At 41.8% G+C, this 23,553-nt stretch overlaps 1 protein-coding gene across 8 annotated transcripts in view; it reads left to right on the top strand.

The window, feature by feature from the left end:
• The window catches only part of lmo7 (LIM domain 7), a 48,611-nt gene that overhangs the window by 2,502 nt on the left and 22,556 nt on the right, over positions 1-23,553 (top strand). For all 8 annotated transcript variants that reach the window (XM_022740781.1, XM_022740785.1, XM_022740786.1 and 5 more), the window contains exons 2-7: positions 3,791-3,861; positions 6,260-6,329; positions 11,320-11,426; positions 20,174-20,204; positions 21,582-21,695; positions 22,700-22,922. In XM_022740781.1, the coding sequence (XP_022596502.1) occupies positions 3,791-3,861; positions 6,260-6,329; positions 11,320-11,426; positions 20,174-20,204; positions 21,582-21,695; positions 22,700-22,922 (616 nt within the window). The remainder of the gene's footprint in view (positions 1-3,790; positions 3,862-6,259; positions 6,330-11,319; positions 11,427-20,173; positions 20,205-21,581; positions 21,696-22,699; positions 22,923-23,553) is intronic.

Here is a 23,553-nt window from a genome sequence, read left to right as displayed (position 1 = left end):
ATTTAACTGATACTGCACATGTTTGCATTTAGGGCTGCAGGTAACAGTTATGTTCAATATTGATTAATCTATCGATTATTTTCTAAGAATTGTTTTCAGAAAATACAAAAAAAAGCCCATTTTAATATCTCAGACCGAAGTGACATCTTCAAATGGTTTTGTTTTGTTCAACCAGCAGTCCAAAACACAAAGATATTCAATTTACAATGATATAAAACAGAGCAAAGCAACAAGTCTACATCACAAAAAGTTTTTAGAATTTCAAAACATATTTAAATATATGTTCAGTCCTCTGATCTCCACAAATCCCCTTCACCTCCATTGAAGAAAATAATCTCATAGATGAATATCTCAAAACCTCAAAATAAAACTAAAACCATCTGCATGGCTAGACGCCACGAGGGGTAAGCGAGAAAATATACTTTTTTTTGTCACTTCAGTTAAATTTGATTAAAGCTGTAAAAAAACACAAAATGGATATTTCCATCCATGACCAAAGCCTTTTTTTTCCCCCCTTAAATTTCCCTCTCTTCCATTGAGTAACTTGCGGTGGTCCTGCAGCCGTGCCAACAGCACTCATGACGTGCTTTCCCTGACCTATGTTACAGTGTTGTTTTTCATACCAGGAGCTGTGTGCCTGGGCCAATCATTAGTCACCTCACTGTAACACCGTTCAGGGATTTTTTTTGACTGTTTTCATAGAGAGCAATTAGAAACCGGGCCTCATGCATTCGGACATACTCACGGGAAGCAGGACCTCACACAAGAAACCGTTCAGTTACAGTTACATGTCAGTGTAGTTCTATTTTTCCGATACGTTGATGGTGTCGGTACTAATGGCTTCCGTAGTGGTATATTTGTCTTGAGTCAGAACCCTGAAATATTTGGATAATGTCCGCGTTGCCCTCCGATGATTTAGGAACAATTAAATTGGGGGGGGGGGCTGTATCTGCACAAACCTTGAATACTGATTTGCCTCAGTGCCCGGCATGAATAAACAATAGCTGTGGTCATGGACCCAAAGAGACTCCTCAATTCCTCCGATTATTTGTCTTCTACCAAGACCCCATTCTTGGTTCACTGCAATAATAATAATTAATTTCACACATGTACCAGAACACTCTAAGAACCCATAATGAACTCTGGGCACCACCATTAATGTGTGTGTGTGTATGTGTGTGTGTGTGTGTGTGTGGGGGGGGGGAGGTTATCATGAGACTCAGTTCCTCATCACGTTCAGCAGCACATTCTTGAGGGGAGCGAGGGTGGGTTCGCAGGAAGGCAAGCTGTTTTTGAAATCTCTGCTCCTGCCTGCCTTAAATCTCCCTCTTAAATCAGAGCAGCAGTATGTTGCTGCAGATTAGAGTTGTTATCCCACATGGCAGGTTCAACAGGAGAGAGAGAGAGCGAGAGAGAGAGAGAGAGAGAGAGAGAGAAAGGGGGCACAGCAGGCTGGATCTGAGGGGAGTTAATACCTCTAATGTTGAGGATAGAGAGGAGAAAAGTATTCTGTTACAGCCGGCTTAGTGCCAGGGTGGGTCCCAACTTACACACTTGGACAAGGAGATAATATCTTAATTAACCCATTCACTCTGTTTGGCTGACGTCACTTCAATTAGTGTGAAGGAAAAAAAAAAAAAGATGTCAAAGCAACAAATGCCTTTTTCGTAAGAGAGAAACTCATTGTGTCCTGTTCCACCTGTATGGTTTGTTTGCGTGTGTGTGAATCGCAGCTGCTGCCCCCGCGTGCATAGAACAGTAGGGGTCAGGATTTCATATGCCAACTGCAGTGCCTGACTGACAATACACTGTACTGTAAAGCCTGTTTGCTCTGTGTGAGAGTGTGTGTGTGTGTGTGTGTGTGTGTGTGTGTTTGTGCTGAGCTTTGCGTGTCTGTGTGTATTCCTGTTTTGTGTTTTTTCGGTGTCTGGTTATGATTGTATTTTTGGTAAGGAAGGAGGAGTAGGTCAAGATCTTGGTATGTTTTGTAAAGAAAAACAAATATTTCCCAACAATAGCTCGATTACATTGCGCATTGTACCGAAAGACTGACAACTGTTGTGTCAAGGCTTTAATCTTATTCATGTATTACAACATGGTGTAATTCTCTTGGCATGATGGGTATTTGAGGCCGTGCCCATCTCAGGTTACTCAGGGTGTGCTGTGAGGTGTACTTTGAAAATAATGATAGTGTCTTCCCCTCAATCTTTCCTATTGCTCCAGTTTCTCCTGTCCTCTTTAAAAGTGACGGGTTGTACTCAGCTATGTCAGCAATTGTCCCAGCTTTTGTGCCTTTTCCCCTGAAAGGAAAAGGCACAAAAGCCCTGAACCAAGTAGCATTTGACCAATTTGGTTGGCACAACCTGTCCAACTCGTTTTGCTTTGTTTACGTGCATGCGTGCGTGCGTGCGTGCGTGCGTGCGTGCGTGCGTGCGTGCGTGCGTGCGTGCGTGCGTGCGTGCGTGCATGCGTGCATGTGTGTGTGTCTGTGTGTGTTACATATTATCAAATCTCTACTCTACCTTTGTTTTGAGTTTCATCATCTGTTACAGAACTTATTCTGCAACAACAAAAGTCAGGCTGCCAGTGTGATTACAACCTCTGCAGAGGACGTCCCGTTTTCAGCCCAGTTTGTTTGTTTGACTGTTAGTGGATAGTTTAGCAGGATATCTCAAAAACTGATTGACATCAAATATTTTGGGGGAGTCGGGGCTGTGGGCCAAGAGACAAGTCAACAGTGTTTGGTAAAGATCCAGATCCAGGATTTTTTTTAAAAGTTTTCTAGACACTGCAGGATGAGACATTTAGGAACTTTTTTTTTAATATTTACTCATAAACTACTCCACTTACTATGCAGAAATCATGTATGTCCATCCATAATTATCTATAATTATGTATTTTGATGCTCAATCAGATGCACAACTTGTGACATTCCGTAAAATCAGAAATATAAAGGATTGTTCAGAGCTGATAGCAGCACACTGTACTCTAATCGTTGCCTAATGTAGCCATGTGCGCTGGATTCAGTAGCTCAGGCGCTGATTGGTCAAGAAGTTGATGGTGGAAACATTCCAACAAAACACAACAGGAAGCTCTCTTAAGGACGGCCCATCAGCATGAATTTGATATCCCACAACAAAGGTGCAGTTTCACATGAAAACAAAAGACAACCCTATTATTGCCTTTTAGTGGAAATACAGGTTGTATATGTAAATAAACGGATACAGATTGTAGATGTTAAAATGTACAGACAAGTGTTATGTTCACAATCAAAGATATTGTTTAAATTTGTGTGCGCACTGTATATATGTGTGTGTTTAAGTGTGTACAGCTGCACGTCATGCATGCAGTGTTTGTATGTTTGCCTGCATAATGGCTCTTGGTGTTCCTGCAGTGGTGGTTTGAGATCATGGGAAAGGCATGAGGCTATAACACAGCGCTGTGTTCCTCCAGCACTCCAGATGCTACCATAGCCTTGCGGCTTGGGCAGCCTGGCTCCAGCACAGTTTTAGCACAGCCCTCCTGTGTACCAGCGGCTTTTAGCGTTAAAGTGAGAAGAACCCGAAGCCGATCCTGAGGAATACCTGAAGGGTTGTGCTCAACTCTGTTCCAGAGACACCGTAGGAACTCAGGAGGAAATACCTCTTACTTCCTCTTCTACTGTTCTCAACATCCTACCTTTCTTCTCCAGCCTCCCAACCACACCACACGCACACAAACCCCCGCCTCCTCTCCTCACCCAGCCCTCCTTGCCATTTTGCTCACTGTTTTTGTATCCCTTTCTTTCCAGGCAGTAACCAAGAAAAAATTTGGGAACAACGACTTCCGATCAGCGCTGGAGAATGGCGTTCTGCTGTGTGAGTAAGTACCCTGCTTTTCCCAGGCACCTCTCTTAAGCCACTCATTCATACGGAAGCCCTCTGCTCTCCTCCAGGTCTGCGCTCCAATGTAAGTGTCACTGATATTTCCCAGGCAGACCCCCTGCCGGGTCACTGTTTGTTTGTTTCAGCCATACAAAGTGAGCCAGTGTTTCAAGACAGCACAATAGAGGCTGTATTATGTAGCTGTTTTGATATTTCCAGTGTCAGATCTGCCCTCTGTGATCTTGTTTGAGAATATAAAGTGTGATCTATTTCAAGAGGAGTTGTGCTGTCTGTTTGACAGATGTTACAAATCTGTGGACAGGCAGATTACCATCTTCACTTTAATGAGAGCTGTGAAAAACCGTGTAGTGAATGGAAATCTTCCAGCTGAAACCACATCGGAGAGCCAGGGCACCCTGCTTTCTCATTAGCCTGGGTGCATCAAGAGTCTTGATGAGTTAGAGAAACAAATTTATCTTTGCAGCGCTGGCTTTCTCATTGATTCACCAACTGCTCTTCTAAGAGTTGTGGTGTTGTGGCTTTTCTCAGATCAGGGATGTGTGTGTATGTGTGAGAAAGAAGGTTAGCATCATGTCCCTTTATACATTTGTATGTGGGCAGCAGTGTTAGATGGACACAGTGATGTGATTTGCACGAATCAGCAGGAAGCTGTAATTACCAGCAGCCCATGGAGAATCTTCCAAACCTCTATTGGCAATGGTTCAGAGAAGAAGCCCCTCATTCTACTGATTTGAGCCTGACTCCACTCTTTGCTCTCTCTCTCTCTCTCTCTCTTTCTCCATCCCTCTCCCTCTCTCTCTCTCTCTCTCTCTCTTTCTCTCTGAGAACAACAGAGACACTTTCATTCAGAGAGCTGTTCATGTTTTCTCAGCATGAGGAAGAGGAAAACAGAGATTACATCGCTTTCACCTCAACAATCCGCTTCCATTCCCATTGTGTTGTGGTTAACTTATCACAACTATTTGGCAAGGAATTTGGCGTGGGACGCGCACTTGATTATATCCCACTTAGCTTGCAGTGTATATTATATTATGATATTATTACAGCTTTCTGTTGTTTCACTGCTGAATGACTAACTTGAACCCAAATGCCTTTTTGCATTCTTTCTTCACATGTCCTGCTAGCCTGTGCAGTCTTATGTCCTCCACCACCCCCAACCCCCTCCACCCTCCACCCTCTGTCTGCTGAGACAGCTGCACAAAACACTTGCCTTAACAAATTATTTAGCCTCAAAATAAGCAAAGGGTGCTACAGTTGCACTTCTTTTCTACTTGACAGATTATGATTTTTATGTATAAAACATATGTAAAACATATATCAACTTGTACTGTATTTTGCATTGTTATTCAGTAGATTTAACCAGCCAGCGGCACATAAAGTAGTCCCATTACCTCCACCTTGACCAGGTACATCATTACATGTTAGTGCATCTGTAATAGCAACCACATAATATATGTCATAGGTCATAATATAACATGGTGGATGGAGCTAATCAGCATGAGTCATTTTAATGCTTTGAATTAGAGCTGAAAGTCGATGAATCTATTAGTTGATCTACAGAAAATAAATTGGCAGTTATTTTGATAATCAATAAATCAATAATTTTTCAAGCAAAAATTCTTTTGAAAATACATTTGATTGTTTCAGCTTCTGACATGGGAGAAATTGCTACATTATAGTAAATTGAATATCTTTAGGTTTTTGATGGCATCTGGAGCTCTAGAAAATTGAGACTTTTTTTATTTTTATTTTATACTCCAAGAAAATAATCAGCAAATAAATCAATAATAAAACTAAGAATTAGTTGCAGCCTTATACTGAGGCTATTTTGCTGCTAATTCATTTATAATTTTACTTATGAGTGTTATACTTGTACCTGTAGCAGATCATCTTTTTTGGTGTGGTATTACTCTTACTTTAGTAAAAGATCTGTGTCTTTACTTTATTTATTTATTTTTTTGTTTTTGGTATTATTATGGAAATTTAGGATTTTTTTTCTTCTTCGTCCTAAGAATCCCTTTCAATATCCTTCTGAATGAAATCAAAAATGCATTGTCATCTATTAGAAATCATGACATTTTTTCTGAGCATATACAGTATGTGGCGATTCAAGGTTTGTTTGGGGTAGTTTCAGTAGAGGAGGGTGTATTTTAGGAGCAGAGGACTCCGTCTGTTTACATCATGGTGCAGCACTGGCCATTTACTAAACTGAAACCAGGTGGCCACCATTAAACCGAGTCATAAACACACAACACAGAGGCTTTGCAACACTTTTTGTTCGTTCCTTGCTAGTTAGACCTGTCTAGCCAATGACCAAGTGCTTTCACTTACCCCCTTCCTTTCCCTGATGTCCTGTCTCTTTTTTCTGCTCACAGTCTGATCAACAAGATCAAGCCTGGTATTATAAAGAGGGTTAACAGGCTGCCCACACCTATTGCTGGCCTGGTAAGTTGACTTTTTTTTTTTAATTAAGCCTTAATGTCAGACATAGGACATTGCATGTACATGTAGTTTAAAAGGTATCTTAACACATAGCCTCAACAGCTTATCCTAGTTTTCTCTGTGCACAGTTTTCTCTCTTATCACCGTTGCGTTCATGTTCAGGTAACGTCTGTAGTGGAGCAGGTGTGTGAAAGAGCAAGCAGAGAAAGATGCAGCAGTTGAGCTGACGGGTGACAGGTCTGAGACACAGCTGCCAGTGAGAGAGAGGTGTTTGCTTCAGTGGCTTGTCGTGCCTCATATCCATCCACACTAATAAGTTCAGTGAACGTGGAGCGGCTTGAAAGGCCACTGGCGGCATTTGAGCGCACCAGAAATATAATGTCTGCTTTGCTTGAGGCTGCGTTCAATCAAAGGTATTTAGAACAAAAAGTCTTTGTACTGGTATGATAATTAGGTTTCTGATTGAGTGATGGGAAGTCAGAAGAGTTTGGTTGATTTCAATGTTATTGAATCAAGTTTTTTTTTTACCTTTCCATGCCTGGCACTATCTCCAACTTTAAGCAGCTTGTGGCCCAGCCATTTGGGGCCACAGTGACTCAGTTGAAATAAATGTTTTGGGAGTGTCAACATACAAGTTCTCGGGAAGTAAAGGGTTGAAAACCCTACCTTAAACCCATCCCTCACAAAGCTCTCTCTTGTGGGAGTAATTGAGTCCAGCTGTCTGGAGGAATTATAGAGAACCCCAACCCTAACCCAGGGAGTGTGTGTCGGTGGGATCAGTAACACTCAACATGTTTGGAAAGACAATGACAAAGTTGGCGGTAGGAGAAACAGGCTGGCACTTAGGCTATATGTAAACAGTAAACATAGTATTTGCAGTGCAAAACACTGTACCATCATATCTGTGTTATGACATAAATCAAATTTCCTGCCAGTTTGTTTTGGACTGTTGGTAATATAACAGTCTGGGCACCTGCTGAGGTAATGAGGTAAAGTATCTCCTACATCAGTAGCACTGGTGTGGTATTTCCAAGACTTGGACACAAACTTTAAACCACTTGATCATAAATTCTCCCGCAAATGTGAAGGCTCCTGGTTGGCCTGTGGCTATCAGTTTCTGCCAACCACATGGAGAGAAGTGGAGAGCTCTCCAAACAAACCTAGCTCACTCTCGCTGTGCTGTGAGAATAGCTTTTCTCCCAAAGTAGTCAAGTAGTGCTGTTAAGATTGCTCGGTCCTCTGTGTCTCATCTCTATAAATACAGATGACCTGGGGAATGAGGGATTTAGCTGTGTTTTCTGAAACGTAATTCAACCATTTAATGTATATGTTTAGACATTTGTCAGCACATGATGCAGATTACTACATAGGGGCAATCTTATTGTATGCTACTTGTCTGCACTGGGGGTTGTCCGAGAAGAACAGAACTGGAAAAATTCTACTCTCCTAGTATCCGAATTTTCAAAAAGGCACAGGGAAGGAAAATGCAGTGGAGAAAAAAAAAAAGAAAAGCAAAATACAGAATGACTTTAATCACTGCTGAATGAAAGGGTCCTTGCAAACACGGCTCATTAACACTCAGATATGAACATTTTCTCCCTCACCACTGTCGTTTTTGTTTTGCTATCTGAAAGATTTCAGCACTCCAAATCCATACCAGGCTTCAGCTCCAGCAGAATAAAAAGCCCAGTGAGGGAAAAGAGGAAAAAAAAAACGGAAATCTGGTTTTGCGGAATATTTAGCAACATTGGCTCCAGATCCAGGGCCTATTCTTTGGCTTCACTTGTGTCCAAGGGAATGTTTCCCATGTCAGCACACTTCTCTGCCCGTTGTTGATCACTCTGTGAGCTGTGGGTTTCAGTCATGGCAACCTGGTTCGGTCCTGGTTCTGCTTTTAACCAGTGCTGGGCAGGAAGCCGGTACATAAGCTGGAGGGCTACAGTTGAGGCCCACTGGGCTTAAGCCAGAGCGACAGAGTTAAAGGTTACTCCATCTGCCTCTGCCCACTGTAAATACACTGTAATTGAGATGGTGCTGGACGTTCCCACATATACCAACTCCTTGGTGAGTTGAGGTAGCAGTGGGAGGAGATAAATAGCTTCAATGACCCTGAGGAGTCTTTACTCACCTAAATGTCTGTGTAATCATCTGTGCAATGACAGGCATTTTACCATGTTTTGTTACTGTGTTTGTGTTGTATGGGTGCATGTTATGACTGGATCTGACTGTCAGGACGGGAGGGTCCTTTACTGGGCCTGTTTCAGGGGAGGCAACATTTCAAGTATTCCATCTCTTCTCAGTTTATTGTGACAGGATTTGAAAATGTGTAGCCTGATATTTTAACCATAGCTTTGCTTGGTGCTAGGGGTCAGTTGAGGGTAATTGTAGAGTATGCCTATCTTAGACAAAGAATGCGGTGGAAGAAATAGAGTGACCACAATGCGACCAGTAAGAACGAAGATCCTTTTATATCAAATCAGTCACCTTGAGTAAGATGAGTAAGATCTTTCCGCTTCTTGGTGTTAAGTGCTTTAATCGGGGTCCTCAAGTCTGCATGAGAGGATTAGAGACTGCTGGATGGGTACAGCATATTTAGCAGGATTATGTGCAGGCACAAGTCAGCATAACATTCTTTCAACATCATTATCTCTGCATGTTCAGGGACTGACTGTTGGGGGGGCTTTTAGTTAGTTCGTAATGCTCTTTGAGGTGAAATGACATTCATAACCAAGTGATATTAATTATCCTTTTATATTTGGTTTTATTACATTGGCTCAAGGTGAGGTTTTGCTTTACAAGGAGAAACCCAGGGCCTTATGTGGGAAATGCTTCTTGAGATAATCATCTACATATCGTCAACAAAGCTCCACAGTCTTTTATGGATCGCATCTGTTAGAAGATTGAAAGCGTATCTAGATCTGGATCAATGAATCTACCGGGCTGATATATTAGCTGATGTTATCTCATTGCAGATATGTTGGTGTCACCGTATATGTTGGTTGAGCAAGTAGCGAGAACCTACTTTACAAAGATACCAACAATTTCGTATAAAGGAACTATTTGTAAGTTTTGCCATTGCTGCATAGCCAACGTTAGCATTAACAGCTTTTTACTTACCAGTCTAGAAGAAATGTTTAGCATCAAACTTCCTTCATGTACTTGTCAAGTGCTGTCTCCAGCTGTGTTAACTTGTTTTGCTTCTATTTCTATCACTTCTTTTCTTCCACTGAAGTTGGCATGCTAGCCAGCTAGCCCTGGTCCAGCTGGACCATCTTAGCACTTTCCGATACCGAGTCACTGTAGCTTCCAGTCTGCCTTGAAGAAATAGTGCTGCTCAGAGGGCATATTATAACCTCTTGTATTGTAAATGCAACAGTGGCTGAAGCTCTTGGCAAGACTGGTAAGAAAACAGCTGGCTATATAGCAATAGCAAAACTTACAAGTAGTTCCTTTAAAGCAACAATTGCATAGTTTGTCAAGCAGCCGTGTCAGTCTATAATCATATCTAACATGCAGAGTACTTGCACTTAAAGACATGTAATGTTGTTACTGCTGTCTTATTAATTAACTGCCCTCAGCATGTTAATTAATGGTAAGGCCAGGAAGGTAAGATGTCATATAAGCAGCAGTCGTATATACTTTGATATTTCTGACTGTACATGCTGTACTCATTCAATAAGTAGGTCAGAAATTCAGTGTCACTGTAAAATGTAGGCTACACATGAACTATGATGAGAGGGAAGTTCTCACTTTCTTTTAATTTGCAATGTAATTAAGTCAGTTGCTCAGTACTGTTCTGTTTCAGTCTGGAAGAGTACATTATCATTGTTTATTACCAAGACAAAGCACGAGATGAGAAACTCCTTACTGTAATGAATAAACAGCGACCCCCGTTGCCTCCATGTAAAGGAAGGGGTGTTTGATCCTTGACCTGTGGGGGCCCACAGTGACCTGTAGGGCCCTTCAAAGTGCTGTCAAGGGACAAGCAAAGCTGTCAGCAAGAGAAGCCTGCACTGAGAGGTCAGCTCTCTCCTACCATTTGCTAATAAGCATGTTTGCCATTTAAATTTAGAACAAGCTACCCCTTAATCATTCCAGCCCATGTTGAAACCATGTGTCATTACATGAAACCCTCTTAAGCAATGCTGTCCCAATGGGAAGTGCAGACTTATAAACAAGACTGACGGGATTACAACTGGAAAAGTCATAACCCCAGAGAGGAATGGTGCTACTGTGGTTAAGATTTGTTTGAAATGCATGAGATGTGTGTATATTCATAGAGCAACATGTATTTTTGCTATCTTACACTACACTTTCAGATCTGCATGAATCATGTGCACATACAGTATACTGTATATACTGTATATATATATATTTTTTAATCTGATATTAAATAAGGAGGAAGGAGAATGAGAAACCGTCCTTCCACTCCCATGTCCTCGTGAGTTGCCTCCGGGAAATATTTGTCAGTTTCAATCACACGACCTCATGTTTCATAGCAACCAAATGTCTCCAAAATACTCCACCACCCCACAGATTCCACAGGTATTCTCGAGTAAAGGGCTTGGCAGGGAGGGGAGGGGACAGTTTCAGGGTGTGAGAAGAAGAGGACGACAGCAGGCAATGTGCTCCTGTGTGTGTCAGCTTTGCACTCGCATGGCCGGTTGGGTGGAACTTGTGCAAAGCTCTGATGTCATCCTTCCTGGTTTTGGCTTTGTCCCCACCCTTACCCAGCCCACAGGTAGCTTTGCTGCTGTCAGTCAGCTCCTGTCACGCAGCCGCTCCCCCCCTGCATGTGTGTTTGTGTGTGTTCTGCACTGGGTCACTACTGACTTGCTCCACACATGCTCCTCCCCATCCGTCTCTATTCTCTGGTGATATGAACTTTGGAAGCAATGAGTTGTAGGCTGTGTCCTTGCCAGAGAATTCTTCAGTGATTATTCTTTGCCTCTGAAGGTGGACAACCCTCATCCTTGCTCTGTTCTTTGTCCAGGACAACCTTAACGTCTTCCTCAAGGCCTGCGGGAAGCTCGGACTAAAAGAAGCACAGCTCTTTCACCCCGGAGATCTTCAGGATTTATCCACAAGAGTTACAGTCAAGTAAGTATCTTTTGAGCCTTGTAAACTGTTGGTACTAACACTGTGATACCATCCTTGCCGTTCACAGAGATGAGGTCTTCTGACACCAACTCATAACCATCCTCTTAAGTTTCTATTTTAGCTTCCATTCTTTTGCGCAGTAAGGATGAATGTTTCACACTGTTCAGTATTTCAGGGCACATGTCTCCTCATGTCAGGCATGATTCAAGTTAACTGCAGAGGTGTTAAAAGAGGTCGGCACTATTTTCAGGGTGGATGTATGCTCTGAGCACCTGTTGAAGCACGGCACTGCGTGTTTGTAATATGATGGAGGGAACAATGGATGAAACACCACAAGTCAGCAGAGCGAAGGAGGATGTCTAGATTCGCCTACTGCCTGCGCAAGTTTAGCAAATTATCGCCTCAGTCACAAAAACAGCAGTGTTAGCGTTAGCAACGCAGGACAGACATTTCATGATGTGTTGTACACAGTATTTTTCAGTTTTAGATAGTTGGTCTTTTGTTAATTTCATCCCGGGCAGAGAGAAATGCGGTATGTCGAACAACCTGTTCAGTTTTTACACAAGTGTGCCTTCAGGAGGGAGCAGGGTAAGGCAGAGCACAGTCCATCCATAGTACCTGCAGGCTGTTAAACTAGGATTAGATCGGCACTGAATGGCAAATATGTCACAGTTGGTAAAACAATGCAAGGTGATTTCGTGAAGTTGTTGGCTTCTCAAAAACCTGCTCTTTCTCTCAGCTCTGTGTCACTTAGCGTTGTCAGTTTGGAGGTTTTTTTGATATGATGCCATGATCCACCCAAGACTCTGTCATTGATTCCTGTATCACTCTTAACAGTGATGTCGAAACCGCATTTGTCACAAAGACGGAGGCAGATGTACTGTACATGCCCCGGAATATGAACTAAATAAACAAATCTGCCCGTCTTTTATCAAAGACACACCTTCTCATACAGCAGATACAGCAATATTATTCACTGCATGTCTGATTCAGTGTCATAAATACAAAGATAATTCTTTTATGGGCCTTATGCCCTGTGTGTTTTCTTATACCGCAATATTTACAGTAATTGACATGTTTCGAAATGACATTCACAATGCGGGAAAAGGATACTTACAGTTATACGGCACAACCAAAACAAAAGTGAACTAAAACTAACTCTGAGACACAGTGTTATCAACTGACCTGAACTGTATTTCACCCTGTATTTTGAAACAATGTGTTTTCTGTGGATCACAGTCTTTTTTTGCATGAAATCTTTCAAACGTGTAATACTAAACCCCCATGCCCACTTTTCTGAGTATACCACAGCTCAGCTCTTTGACACCATGTCTGCCTGCGTGCGGGGGTTTGGTCAGAGGGGTCTCGCAGTCCTATTTTTAGGACCTGAGGGTGACTTTGACAAGCAGGATTGATTGGAATGGTATCAGGACTCATGGTGGAGGAGCTTTTAATAGTTTGTTGTCTCCGTCTAGTACATTCTCCCCCACCCCACCTAGTTGGTGTGTGTGCATGAGAAAGTTTGAGTGCGGTTATCGGCCGAGGTTGTGGATTTGTCACCATGTCTTATGTGGGGTTTGTGAAGGGATCGGTTCATTCAAAGGAGAAGACAGTGCAGTAAATAGTTTTTAGTGTCTTGGTTTGCTGCCGCAGCATGCTAATGCTCACCTCCTGCAGCTGCTCTCACTGTTGAGTGAGAGCAGCAATGACTCGGTCTTGATGAAATATATGGAGGACATCTTTAAGTCAGTCTTGTTTTTTGTTTTTTTTGAATGCAGCATATTTGCACTGGGCCAAGAGTTCTATTCACTAAAGACTTTGCACAAGATAAAGAAAAAGTAGAGGTATATGTGTTTATGGACACAATTATGTGGTTCCCCAGCTGCAGTATTTATGACTTATGCACAGAGAGAGAGATGGCACACAGAGAGTAACACGAGGAGATAATCCCAAACAAGGCTGCAGGCAACCAATGGAATTATTTCACTGTTGCTTATCAGACACTACGCAAATGAGCACAGCACACCACATGCACACACACAGAGTGAGAGAGAGAGAGCGAGAAAGTTGTTTCTATCAGCTGTCTTTGCCCCTGGTGTGTGTCCAACCATCCACTCCCTTAAACCCAGTCTGACAGGTGCTTTGCTCAGCTTCCCTGTTCTCCGTTTGCAGCAGCAATCAGGTTGTTATTCTGTTGCTTTCCACAACGACTGGTATTTGATTTTCCTGGCAAAACCCACACATACAGTTTCAAGCAATCATCATTTATTTTATGCCATCTCCTTGTCTTTTATGTACTTCTACTTCTACTTCTACTTTATTTGTATCATTTTTATTCAACTGTGATCATATATCTGTGTATGCCGAGCATTTGCTTCCCAAATCGGTTTGTACCTGCACTAACCTGAAGGAATGGTGCAAAACAATGAAAGTGTGACTTATTGATATTTAAAGTCAATCAGTCGTTGGCTGACAGAAAAAGAATCAGCAACTATTTTGATAATCAATTGATTGTTTAAGTCTGGTTCCAGCCTCTCAAATGTGAATATCTGCTTGTCTTCTGATAGTAGCCAAAATATCTTGATGATAGCAAAGGGGCAAATTTTCTGACTTTTTATGGACCAACTAAATGATATATTGATCAATAGAAAATAAATTTTAGCTGCAGCCCAAATGTTTTTAAGAAACTGATCCAACAGTGTTTCAGACTAAATTCAGGACTGCTGAATTTAGAAATGCTGAATTTCACACATTGATAGTTTGTATATTTCCAAGGCCAGTATCTTTCTCTTTGCTCTAAGCTGGAGTCAGATATTGGCTGTAGCAAAGTGTGCTGAGAGGACAGCCTAATTCACACTCGCTTGTGTTGTTCCGACAGCCATAAAAGATTATTGAATGTCTGTTCTGACCTTTGAGCTTTGCAGTCGTCGTTGTATTGGCCTCACCACCATCTGCAGTGCATAGTGCTCTATTGCCTTGTGTGTTGTGAAACCTGCTTTCTGATAAAGACGTTTATCAGCTGCAAACACGTTCAGTATCACATTTGTAATATCAATGACAAACTCTTGTGATAGAGATATACAAAGACTGTAGGTTGCTGGGTGATGTGCTCTAGAAGATTCCCTCACATCAACCATGTGTCAGTGAACTGTAACCAGGTGCAACCACAGTCCAAAAACCCAGAGGTGTAATAACGAGCAGACTGAATCTGATTCATCATCGGAGACTATGATTCACCGGCTACTTTAGACCAACTGTAGCAGCTGCCCAGGAAATGAGGGCACTAGAGTGCTGTGGATGAATCATGGCATCTAAAAATGTTCTATTTAACTTATCCACTTCGTTTAGATCCTCAAACTGCCATTTGGAAATTCAGCAGCGTGGACTCCAGGTTGGAGGACGACTATGACTCTAGAACACGCTAGATTTTCCCTAATGGCGCAAAATGTCAGCGGATTATTTGAGCTCTGCGTGTATTTTAACAAGTGCCATTCGTCACAGAGCTAACTCTTAAACAGGACATCTGGCTTTGCAGGTGGAAATTACAGAGCGTGGGACTAAGGATGCACCCGTCATTATCCTGCGCTGCTACACATTATGCTGTGACATTGTGCTTGCAAGGGAATTCTCATGCTTATTCCGCTTATTTCAGTGTGTGAGCTACATGAACCTCAGCCTTATGTTCCTCCTTACTAAGCATTATAGTAGGTTTAGAAGAATCACAGCAGATCATATCTGCACTCAAGGTATTCACACTTTACTTGAGTATATCCATTTTATACCCCACAACAGACAGATATTGTACATTTTACTCCACAACATTTATATGACAGCTGTAGTTACTTGTTACTTTGCCAGTAACATTTTACATACAAAACAAATCATCATCTTATAAAATATGATTCATGGCTACAACTTAAACAACCCACCACTAGCTATTAAACATTAAAACACTGCTTAAACGTTAATGTCAATTATAACAATCTAATGTACATCATTAGATTGTTACATGAAATCATAACCCTGATACTCAAAACGACTATAATCGATATTTTTCTAAAAACAATTTATCAAATACCAATTGTAAAAACAATGTAACAGTGTGAAAGGGGTCAGTTATTGCAGGTTTTCATTATATTTTATTGATAATACTTCTGTACTTTTACTTGAGTACATTTTGAACATTCATTACTTGTAATGAAGTACTTTTACACTGTAGTTTTACCGTTTTTAAATTTCTAAAGGAAAAAAGAAATCTATATATTTTTTTCTCATTGCACCATTGAGAATGTGTCCAGCGTTTGACCTCCACTAACTGACAGAACAAATCCCCCCACTGAGTTGAGTCCAAAGTCTCACTTGTTCCCGCCGTTTGATTGGGCAAATTATTGACAAGGGTAGACTACTCTCCGAGCTTAAAAAAAGAAACTGCCCGAGATCGGCATGTACATCCAAATTTTATTGTCCTTTAAGGAATGTCAGTGAGTCTTTCTACACAATGGAGAGAGAGGAGTGGCTATGTGGTATGATTACATGATTTGGATTATGCAATGGCATCTCTGGCTGCGGATCAAACCAAATGTTTGAACTTTTCTGAAGGAACAGACAAATTTGGAGAGACCACATGGCTCGTTATCAGAATTTATTCAACACCTACATATATTGTGCGTAACGTCTTGTGCATGTTGTCTGCATTCTCACGAGTTAATGCATGGGAAGACAAATGAAGTGCCCTCGTGTGTTAGTGTTCCGGGTGTGGTTCAGTGAGCTGGCACCGCACACACTGCACCGGTTTCACAGTTTAATATATGGCACCGCCGTCACTTCTTGTTACAGTGTTTTGTGAACTGTGGGCAGATTGTGAAACCAAACGAGCAATGATGATGAACGGCCAATAAAGTTCCTACACCATGGACACGGCCCTGGCTGTAAAAGGCCAATACAAGGGTTATATTTGTGCTCTTTGGATGACTCGGAGAGAGAAATGCCAGCCTCACCCTGTGTCCTCGCTCACAGAGGCTGCAGTGTCTCCGATAAGTACGACACAAGTGATGCCGACACTGTCTCACCCGCAGCTGATTCCTCTATTCACACTCTCTCCCCTTGTCTGAGGACTCCTGAGAGCGTCTGGGTGTGTGTTTGAATCCAAGGTATTTCATGACAATGCAAGAACATAGATGAAGGATGTCACATGTGGTGTTAATGAATGCAGGAGAACAAGTGATCTTCATTCCAAAGGTATGCTTCCAATTGTACATGCGCACCCATTAATTTAAGGCTTTGGTACTGAGTTTGTTTGTCTTTTGGATAAAGGAGCAGAGCTGCCATGGTCTCGTTGGTGGCTGTACATTGTCTGAGTCGCATCCTGTGGTCTCAGTTCTCAGTAGATTTTGTCTCGCTATAGATCTAAACAATTTAGTCTCTGCCATAGCACAGGGAAGTGATTGACATAATTGGAAAAATTGTTTCTTTTGGCTCACGTTGAGAAGGTATTTGTCTAACATTTGAATAGTGGCTTATGTTTCTTCAGTTGTGTGTCTTTCTATTCATCTCTGGTTTGTATTGGCAGAACACAATCTATGACTCCTTCACGATAAACCAAATTAACTTCAAGTTTTGCAAAAAACAGTGTCACGCAATCAGAAACCTGTTATGTGAGAAAATTCTATTTTTACTGTGGGTGTAATGATTAAAGTAATCCTAGTCTTATGCATCTAATTTGGTTGAGCGGCTTGCTGTCTCATATTTTCCACATGTTTGGCATCGTGTGGTTAATGTGTGTAGCGGCGGTGGTGGTCGGCTTTGCAGGAGTACGGTGGTCTGGTGTCTTTGCATTTCCACTGGAAGTCAAAAGGAGAAGGATGTCACTGGCTGATGGGGTCTCTTACCCTTTGACCTCGGCAAGAGTGTGATGATGTGAAAGTCTGTGTAAACATGCAGAGCTTGAGGGTAATGGCTGAAATGAATGTGTTGTGGAAGCGATGAGAGCATCCTGTTAATTTGTCAAGCTGGAGGGTTTCCTGTCAGAGCTCTGTCCACCCACTTTACAACACGTATACATTGTTTGATAGGGATCAGCAGCTTTAATGACCATGAACGGCCTTGTTTTACTTCCTAAACTTTTTTTTTTTTTTTTCCCTGCAGTTCAGGGCCTAAGTGTCTGAACAGATACACATTTTCTGTTCCCTCCGGCTCTGAGCTTCAGCATTAAGCTTGAAATGAAATAATGGACGCTACATTAAAGTGCCGAGTCTCAGCTTTAATTTCAGTAGATTTACACCAGGATAGAAAGAAATGTGTGGCATAAAACAAAAAAAACAAAAAATCACATGATCACATTTTGATATGAATTTGATCCATTTGACATCATATGCATTGAATTTCTAGCTAAATTAAAGTGGGATGTGGTGGTCACGTTTATCAGATCAATTTTCAGTGTCTTTGTTACTTGCATCTGTGCAAGATGCACAAACACAAATGGCTTCCTTCTCCTCTCATCATATCATTTGATTATTTAACTGATAAAACAACTTCACAGAAGCTGTGCTCCCTGTAAAGAACTTTTGTGTATCTCTGGTGACGCTGATTTTTCTCAATCATATGAGCACTCAGCTGGTTCTTACAGGCTACAGCAACGTCCTGAGGCTCTTAAGGCCTGAAAATAGTCCTTTTTATTTTCTCTTCTGTTCAGCTATTACCACTAGCTATAAATGAGCATTACAAGAAGCGATGTGGTGATAGTTTTGGTACACAGCTCATTATTCTCTGGACCTAGCTACCATTGCTATAATCTTAGACTTTGTGATTGTGTTCCAAGCCACAAAAGAGAGGGCATTTTTTTCTTCTGCCGCTTTTATTGGGTCCATAAATTTGCAATATGCCAAACTGGTAAACTTCCATTTCAGTTTTCACCACTGGGGAATTAGAGTGCTGGAAACCCCTGGTGTGACATGACGCATGCTGGTGGGAAAGTTGAGCTGCTTCCCGTCCAGTTAAATGCCGTCAGTGGTGGAAGGGGTGCTCAGATGCTTTACATAAGTAAAAGTACTAGAAAGAACATTGTAAAAAAATACTCTGTCACAAGTAAAGGTTCTGCATTCAAGATTTTACCAAAGTAAAAGTACAGAAGTAGAAGCAAAACATGTTTAAAGGTGCTACAACCAGAGATTTATCACCTGAAATTCCACTATACACCACCTGCTCAGCACCAAACAACAGGCAGACACACTTAGCAACGAGCTGGTGAACCAGGAACAAAGTCCCAAATGATAGTATAATGTTGCTCTGTAACAGCTGCACATGTATATATGCTAACAGATTTACCATAGCAACTTGTTCTTGAATTATGAATGTTTTGTTAACAATTTGTTTCCGCTGCCGCCAAGTGGCAGAGAAAAGTCAGTTATTGCAGGTTCAAAGCTGAGAGTGCTGAAATTAAAAGTAGCCGTCCCTGAGAAAAATGGCCTCTGTGAGTCTGTTACATCATTAGATTGTTTTTAACACTAATGCATTAATGCATAGATAGCATTTCATTGATGTATCTGGTCAAGGACCATTTGACCAGATACATTTGTTGTGCTTTATAAACTGATCTAATGTTTTTAATGTAAAATGTTAAAAAAAAAAAAAAAAAAAGTAACCATAGCTGTCAGATAAATGTAGAGGAGTAAAAATACAAGTATATACGATATATTAAGTACAGTACTTGAGTAAATGTACTTAGTTACTTTTCACCAATGCCTGTCTGCCCTACTTTTATGGAAGTTATGTCCTGAATTAAATCTCCCTGCTTCGTTTCCTCCTCCTAAACCAAGCAACCTATAGGAACTTAAACATGTTTGATTGACAGGCAGTCATATAAGATGGAGCCACCGTACATGCATCACATTCTCAGCAGGTGCCGTGGCGGCATTGCCGGAGGGGAGGAGACCGTAAGAAATCCGAGCGTTCGTGGGTAGAGAGGCGTGTGTGGCTATTGTCTTACCACATGACAGTAGGAATGTGCAGTATGCAGAGAAGGTGTGAATCTGACTATATATCTTCGTCCGTCACCCTTACGGTTGCTGTATGTGCTGTAGCTGTTCATCACTGTGTATAGGCCTCAGTGCTCAGGTACTCAGTGTACACAAGAGAAAGGGAATAGCAGGCTTGCAGGTTGAGACTGAACTTTGTTTGGTTTCATGGGAGCAAGAATGAGCTGACATTTTCCTAAGAAAGTGATTTAGTGACTGCTAGGTCAACTGTCAAACCCCCAGAAATATGACTGCAATCCTGCAGGACCCTGGGTAGCTGTTTAAAGCTTTGTTGCTCCAACAGTGGAGCCTTGTTTGTTTGTTTTTTCAGATGTGAAATCTGCAGTCATTAGTTTTTATCATGAGTCAGAAACAAGAGCTGTTTTTGAGCCCCTAAACTTTAACTAATGCTTTTACAATTACTTGAATTTTGCAATTAGTGTAAAAATACGCACATAACTTGTTCAGTTCCCACACTTTTTAGCTGTGTTGTTTTTTTGTTTTGTTTTTTTTTTTCTATTTCAGAAGTGTGTGTTTGTTTTGCCCTCTGCCTTTCTGTTGTTGTGTGAGAGAGTGAGTGAGTGAAGGGCTGGCAGTCGTCTGGATTGTGCTCTCAGTTTCCAGCTCTTTCACTGCCTAACACATACACCCAACACCCATGCCCTCTGTTCTTTTATTGTCTATTTTCTCTCATACGCATACACCTCTCTTTTTTTTTTGCTCTTTCTCTCACAGGCATCAAGAGACCAACAGGAGGCTGAAAAATGTGAGTGGAAAAAATATAAGCTAAGTCTTGTTTTTTTATTCAGAAATAATAAAACATAAAACCTTATTTAGTGTCAGCTAGAGTCTTCTTCATGTATCATTAGAGAATAGAATCCCTTAGTTTTATCCACTAAAACATTTTGTACCATTGCTACAATAACATTTAATGTACTTTTATGTAATACATATTTATTACCTTTTAGATGTACAACAACAAATATGTGATGGTCATACCTCAATTTAGCTTTTAGTATTTTTGGGACATTTATGCCTAAATTACTTAGGGAATGGTAGAAAAGTGGAAATAAGGGGATGACAGACAACAAAGGTTCCCAGCCACAGTCACACTGTGGGTGGTGCGATTACGTGAGTCTTAAAACCCGAGATCACACGAATGCCTCGTACACTCACGCACTGAATCAAACAGATAAACCTGTTAAAATGAGAACGCGTGATAATTCCAACACGGCCCCTAGATACCATTAGACTGACAGAAAACATGTAACACAAAATTAATTGATTTAGTCTCAACGTTAATCCCTGACTTAGATTTGGTAAATGAGTTCATGAGAGGAAACAGGAGAGTTTTTCCTCTACTGAATTTCAGTTTGATGCTCTGCCTGAAAAAAACAAACAAGGTATTTATATCTCCATAACAATATGAGGAAAAAGGGGGTTAAAAAAACCCCAAAGATTCATTTGATCACTTGGTCATTTTAGTGAAATGAGCCTGGAGACATGGGTTAAGTGTTTTTAAAGTGGGTCATTTTGAGGGGATATTTGTCCCGTACATGTGGCATTAGTCATAAATTTTGTTTCAAAATGTTCAAATGCAAGTGAAGTCATTGCTGAAGACACCTCGTCTCTCATCACAGCGTCATCATGGCTTATCCTCCTATCTTTGTCGGCTGTACACCCCAAATACAACAATAATCTTTTTTTTTTTTTTTTTTTAAATCTTGCATGTCATAAAAAACCAAAGCGCTGACGTGTCAGTTTGAACCGTTTCATGCGTAATAGGGGGACCAGCATCATTGATTTAGAGGCGTTTGTTTGCTTTAGTGCGCTACATCTACCTGTCCAGGCCAATAATGCACACACACACAGACAGCAGCAGAGTATTCTGGATGAGCCTGGAAACAAGAGCATGGCACTGGGTGATATGACCCCTGTGTCAGGGTAGGGCTGCAGCTATCATAACAATCGCCTGCTTTAGCACTGCACAGAACAGTCATCACTGAGGGTAAAGGTGTCGCTTTAATCTGATGTGTGTGTTTGTTTGTTTGTTTGTGTGTGTGTGTTCTGTCTGGTAATCATTCATTTTCATTCACAGGCATGTATGATTTGTGTAGTAAACTGTCTGATTTCCTCTTTCCAGGTATTGATCACCATTTACTGGCTTGGCAGAAGAGCTCAGTGTGACCGTTTCTATGATGGGCCTTACCTGAACTTCAAGGCATTTGAGGGATTATTGGGCACAGCGCTATACAAGGTAAATTTCTCCAAGTGGGTAATGAGCTGCCTTATCCATGCGGTCATGAAACAAAAGCTTAATTTTCTTGTAGAAACCCAGAAAGAGGCGTGAATGAAATCCTCTTTTACAGCCACTGCGCAGTACATTTCCGTATCCTCCGCGGTATGTAGACTATGTGTGGAAGAATGAGTGCGATAGGTGGCGGGGCCCACAGATTGCTGGCCACTAAAACCAAAGCTACGTTAAATCAAAAATGACCTGACCCCCACCCCCCCACCACCCCCCACCCTCCCTTGACTCAGCTATTTTAATCATGTTTACCACACAGCACAAAGTTCGAATATAGTTTGCATGTGAAAATAACTGCCTCTTTTCTTGAAGAAGCACCCCCCCCCACCCCTGCTCATGCCAGTGTTGAATTTGGCACTTTTCTTTCACACAGATTTATAGGTGGTGGTGTGCAAGGCCTCTATAATTCAACCGACTACAGGGATTTTCAGTAATAGCAGTTGGTTGCTGCACGTCTTGTACGTTTAGCCATGATAATCCAAGTTCAGTGGAGCGGGGGGTTAGGCGGGGTTTAGTTTGTGGACTTGTATTGTCTGGGAGGATTCAGTGGATTACAGATCTGAAAATCATTTTCTTTTATTGTGGTTGACAAGTTTTTGCTTGTTTGTAGCCGTTGCTGGTTAAGGTGTGTGTTTATGTGCAATGACATTGTTTTTGTGCAGCAAACCCAGTCATCAAGGGTGTGTGGGTCACGGCTCTGTTTGTTTTGACAGAGATGGCGGCGGATAGAAAACAATGAGGTTATCCCATTTAAATTGCAGCATGCTTTTCCCCTTATAGTCAGTATAGGAGTGGATGTTTACAGTAAGTGAGTCTGAAAGAACGAGAAGTCCAGACAGCTCAGACTTCACGCTCTACCTGGGGGATCTCTCAAGCACGCCACACACAGTGGAGCTAAATATTGCAATTGGCACCCTGTTATCTGACTGCATGTGTTTGTGCGTGTATGAAAGGCTCTGCAGGAGTCGTCCGGTCAGAAAGACGACAACGTCAGAGACAGCGGTTTTGGAGACAGCTGGTACTCGGAGAGAGAGGAGCTCTACCAACTGAGAGGAGGAGTTGGAGGAGGCAGCGGCGGCGGACACAGGAGAGACGACTCCCTGGACAGTTTGGACTCTTTGGGTTCCCGACCTCACAGCATCTCCTCTGACACCACTCTGAAAGGCAGCAGCGAGGGTAGGAGATGCCGTGTCCTTTTTTTGCATCCACATGCAAACTCACATGAACACACTTTTAGACACTTTCATTCTTTGCCTTTTTCTTTTTCTACCCTGCTAAAGCTGAATTTATGGCATTTAAGAGGCCTCGGCATTATTTTATTTTCGAGGCTGACTCTCACACCCAAGCAGCAGATTGTCATTAAAGTGTTCAAACTTTCTCTTATTGTGTCTCTGTATCAATATTTATAATCCAGTTCATTTGTGTAGAACTTCAAATATTTGGACAGGGTAGATATGCGGCATCAGAGCCAGCGAGTTGACTCCCATTTATGAAAACAAATACCTATTGCCATCTAGTGGTGCGCTTTTGAAAGGGGCTATTTTAACCTGGAAGGAGAGGTATGGCGACGCTAAAGCCTGTCTTGTTTCATGACAGAAGTGTAGTACGCTTTAAGAGAGAGAAGTGCTGGCCGGTGATCTCAGAGCAGCCCCCACCCCCACCCCCTCCCACCCCACACCCCCTTTATAATGAGAGGGCAGTGAGACATTCCACAGTCATCCACACTGGCTTGTAAATGAGGAGGCCTCCGCTCCCCACCCTGCACCCCTCTGTTACTCCTTCAAAGTCATGCCAGAACACACAGCTA

The sequence above is a fragment of the Seriola dumerili genome, unplaced genomic scaffold (genome assembly GCF_002260705.1).
Source record: "Seriola dumerili isolate Sdu_G_001 unplaced genomic scaffold, Sdu_1.0 BDQW01000052.1, whole genome shotgun sequence".
Taxonomy (NCBI): domain Eukaryota; kingdom Metazoa; phylum Chordata; class Actinopteri; order Carangiformes; family Carangidae; genus Seriola; species Seriola dumerili.
The sequence above is the reverse complement of the archived record's forward strand: the minus strand, read 5'-3'. Positions and strand labels throughout refer to the sequence as shown.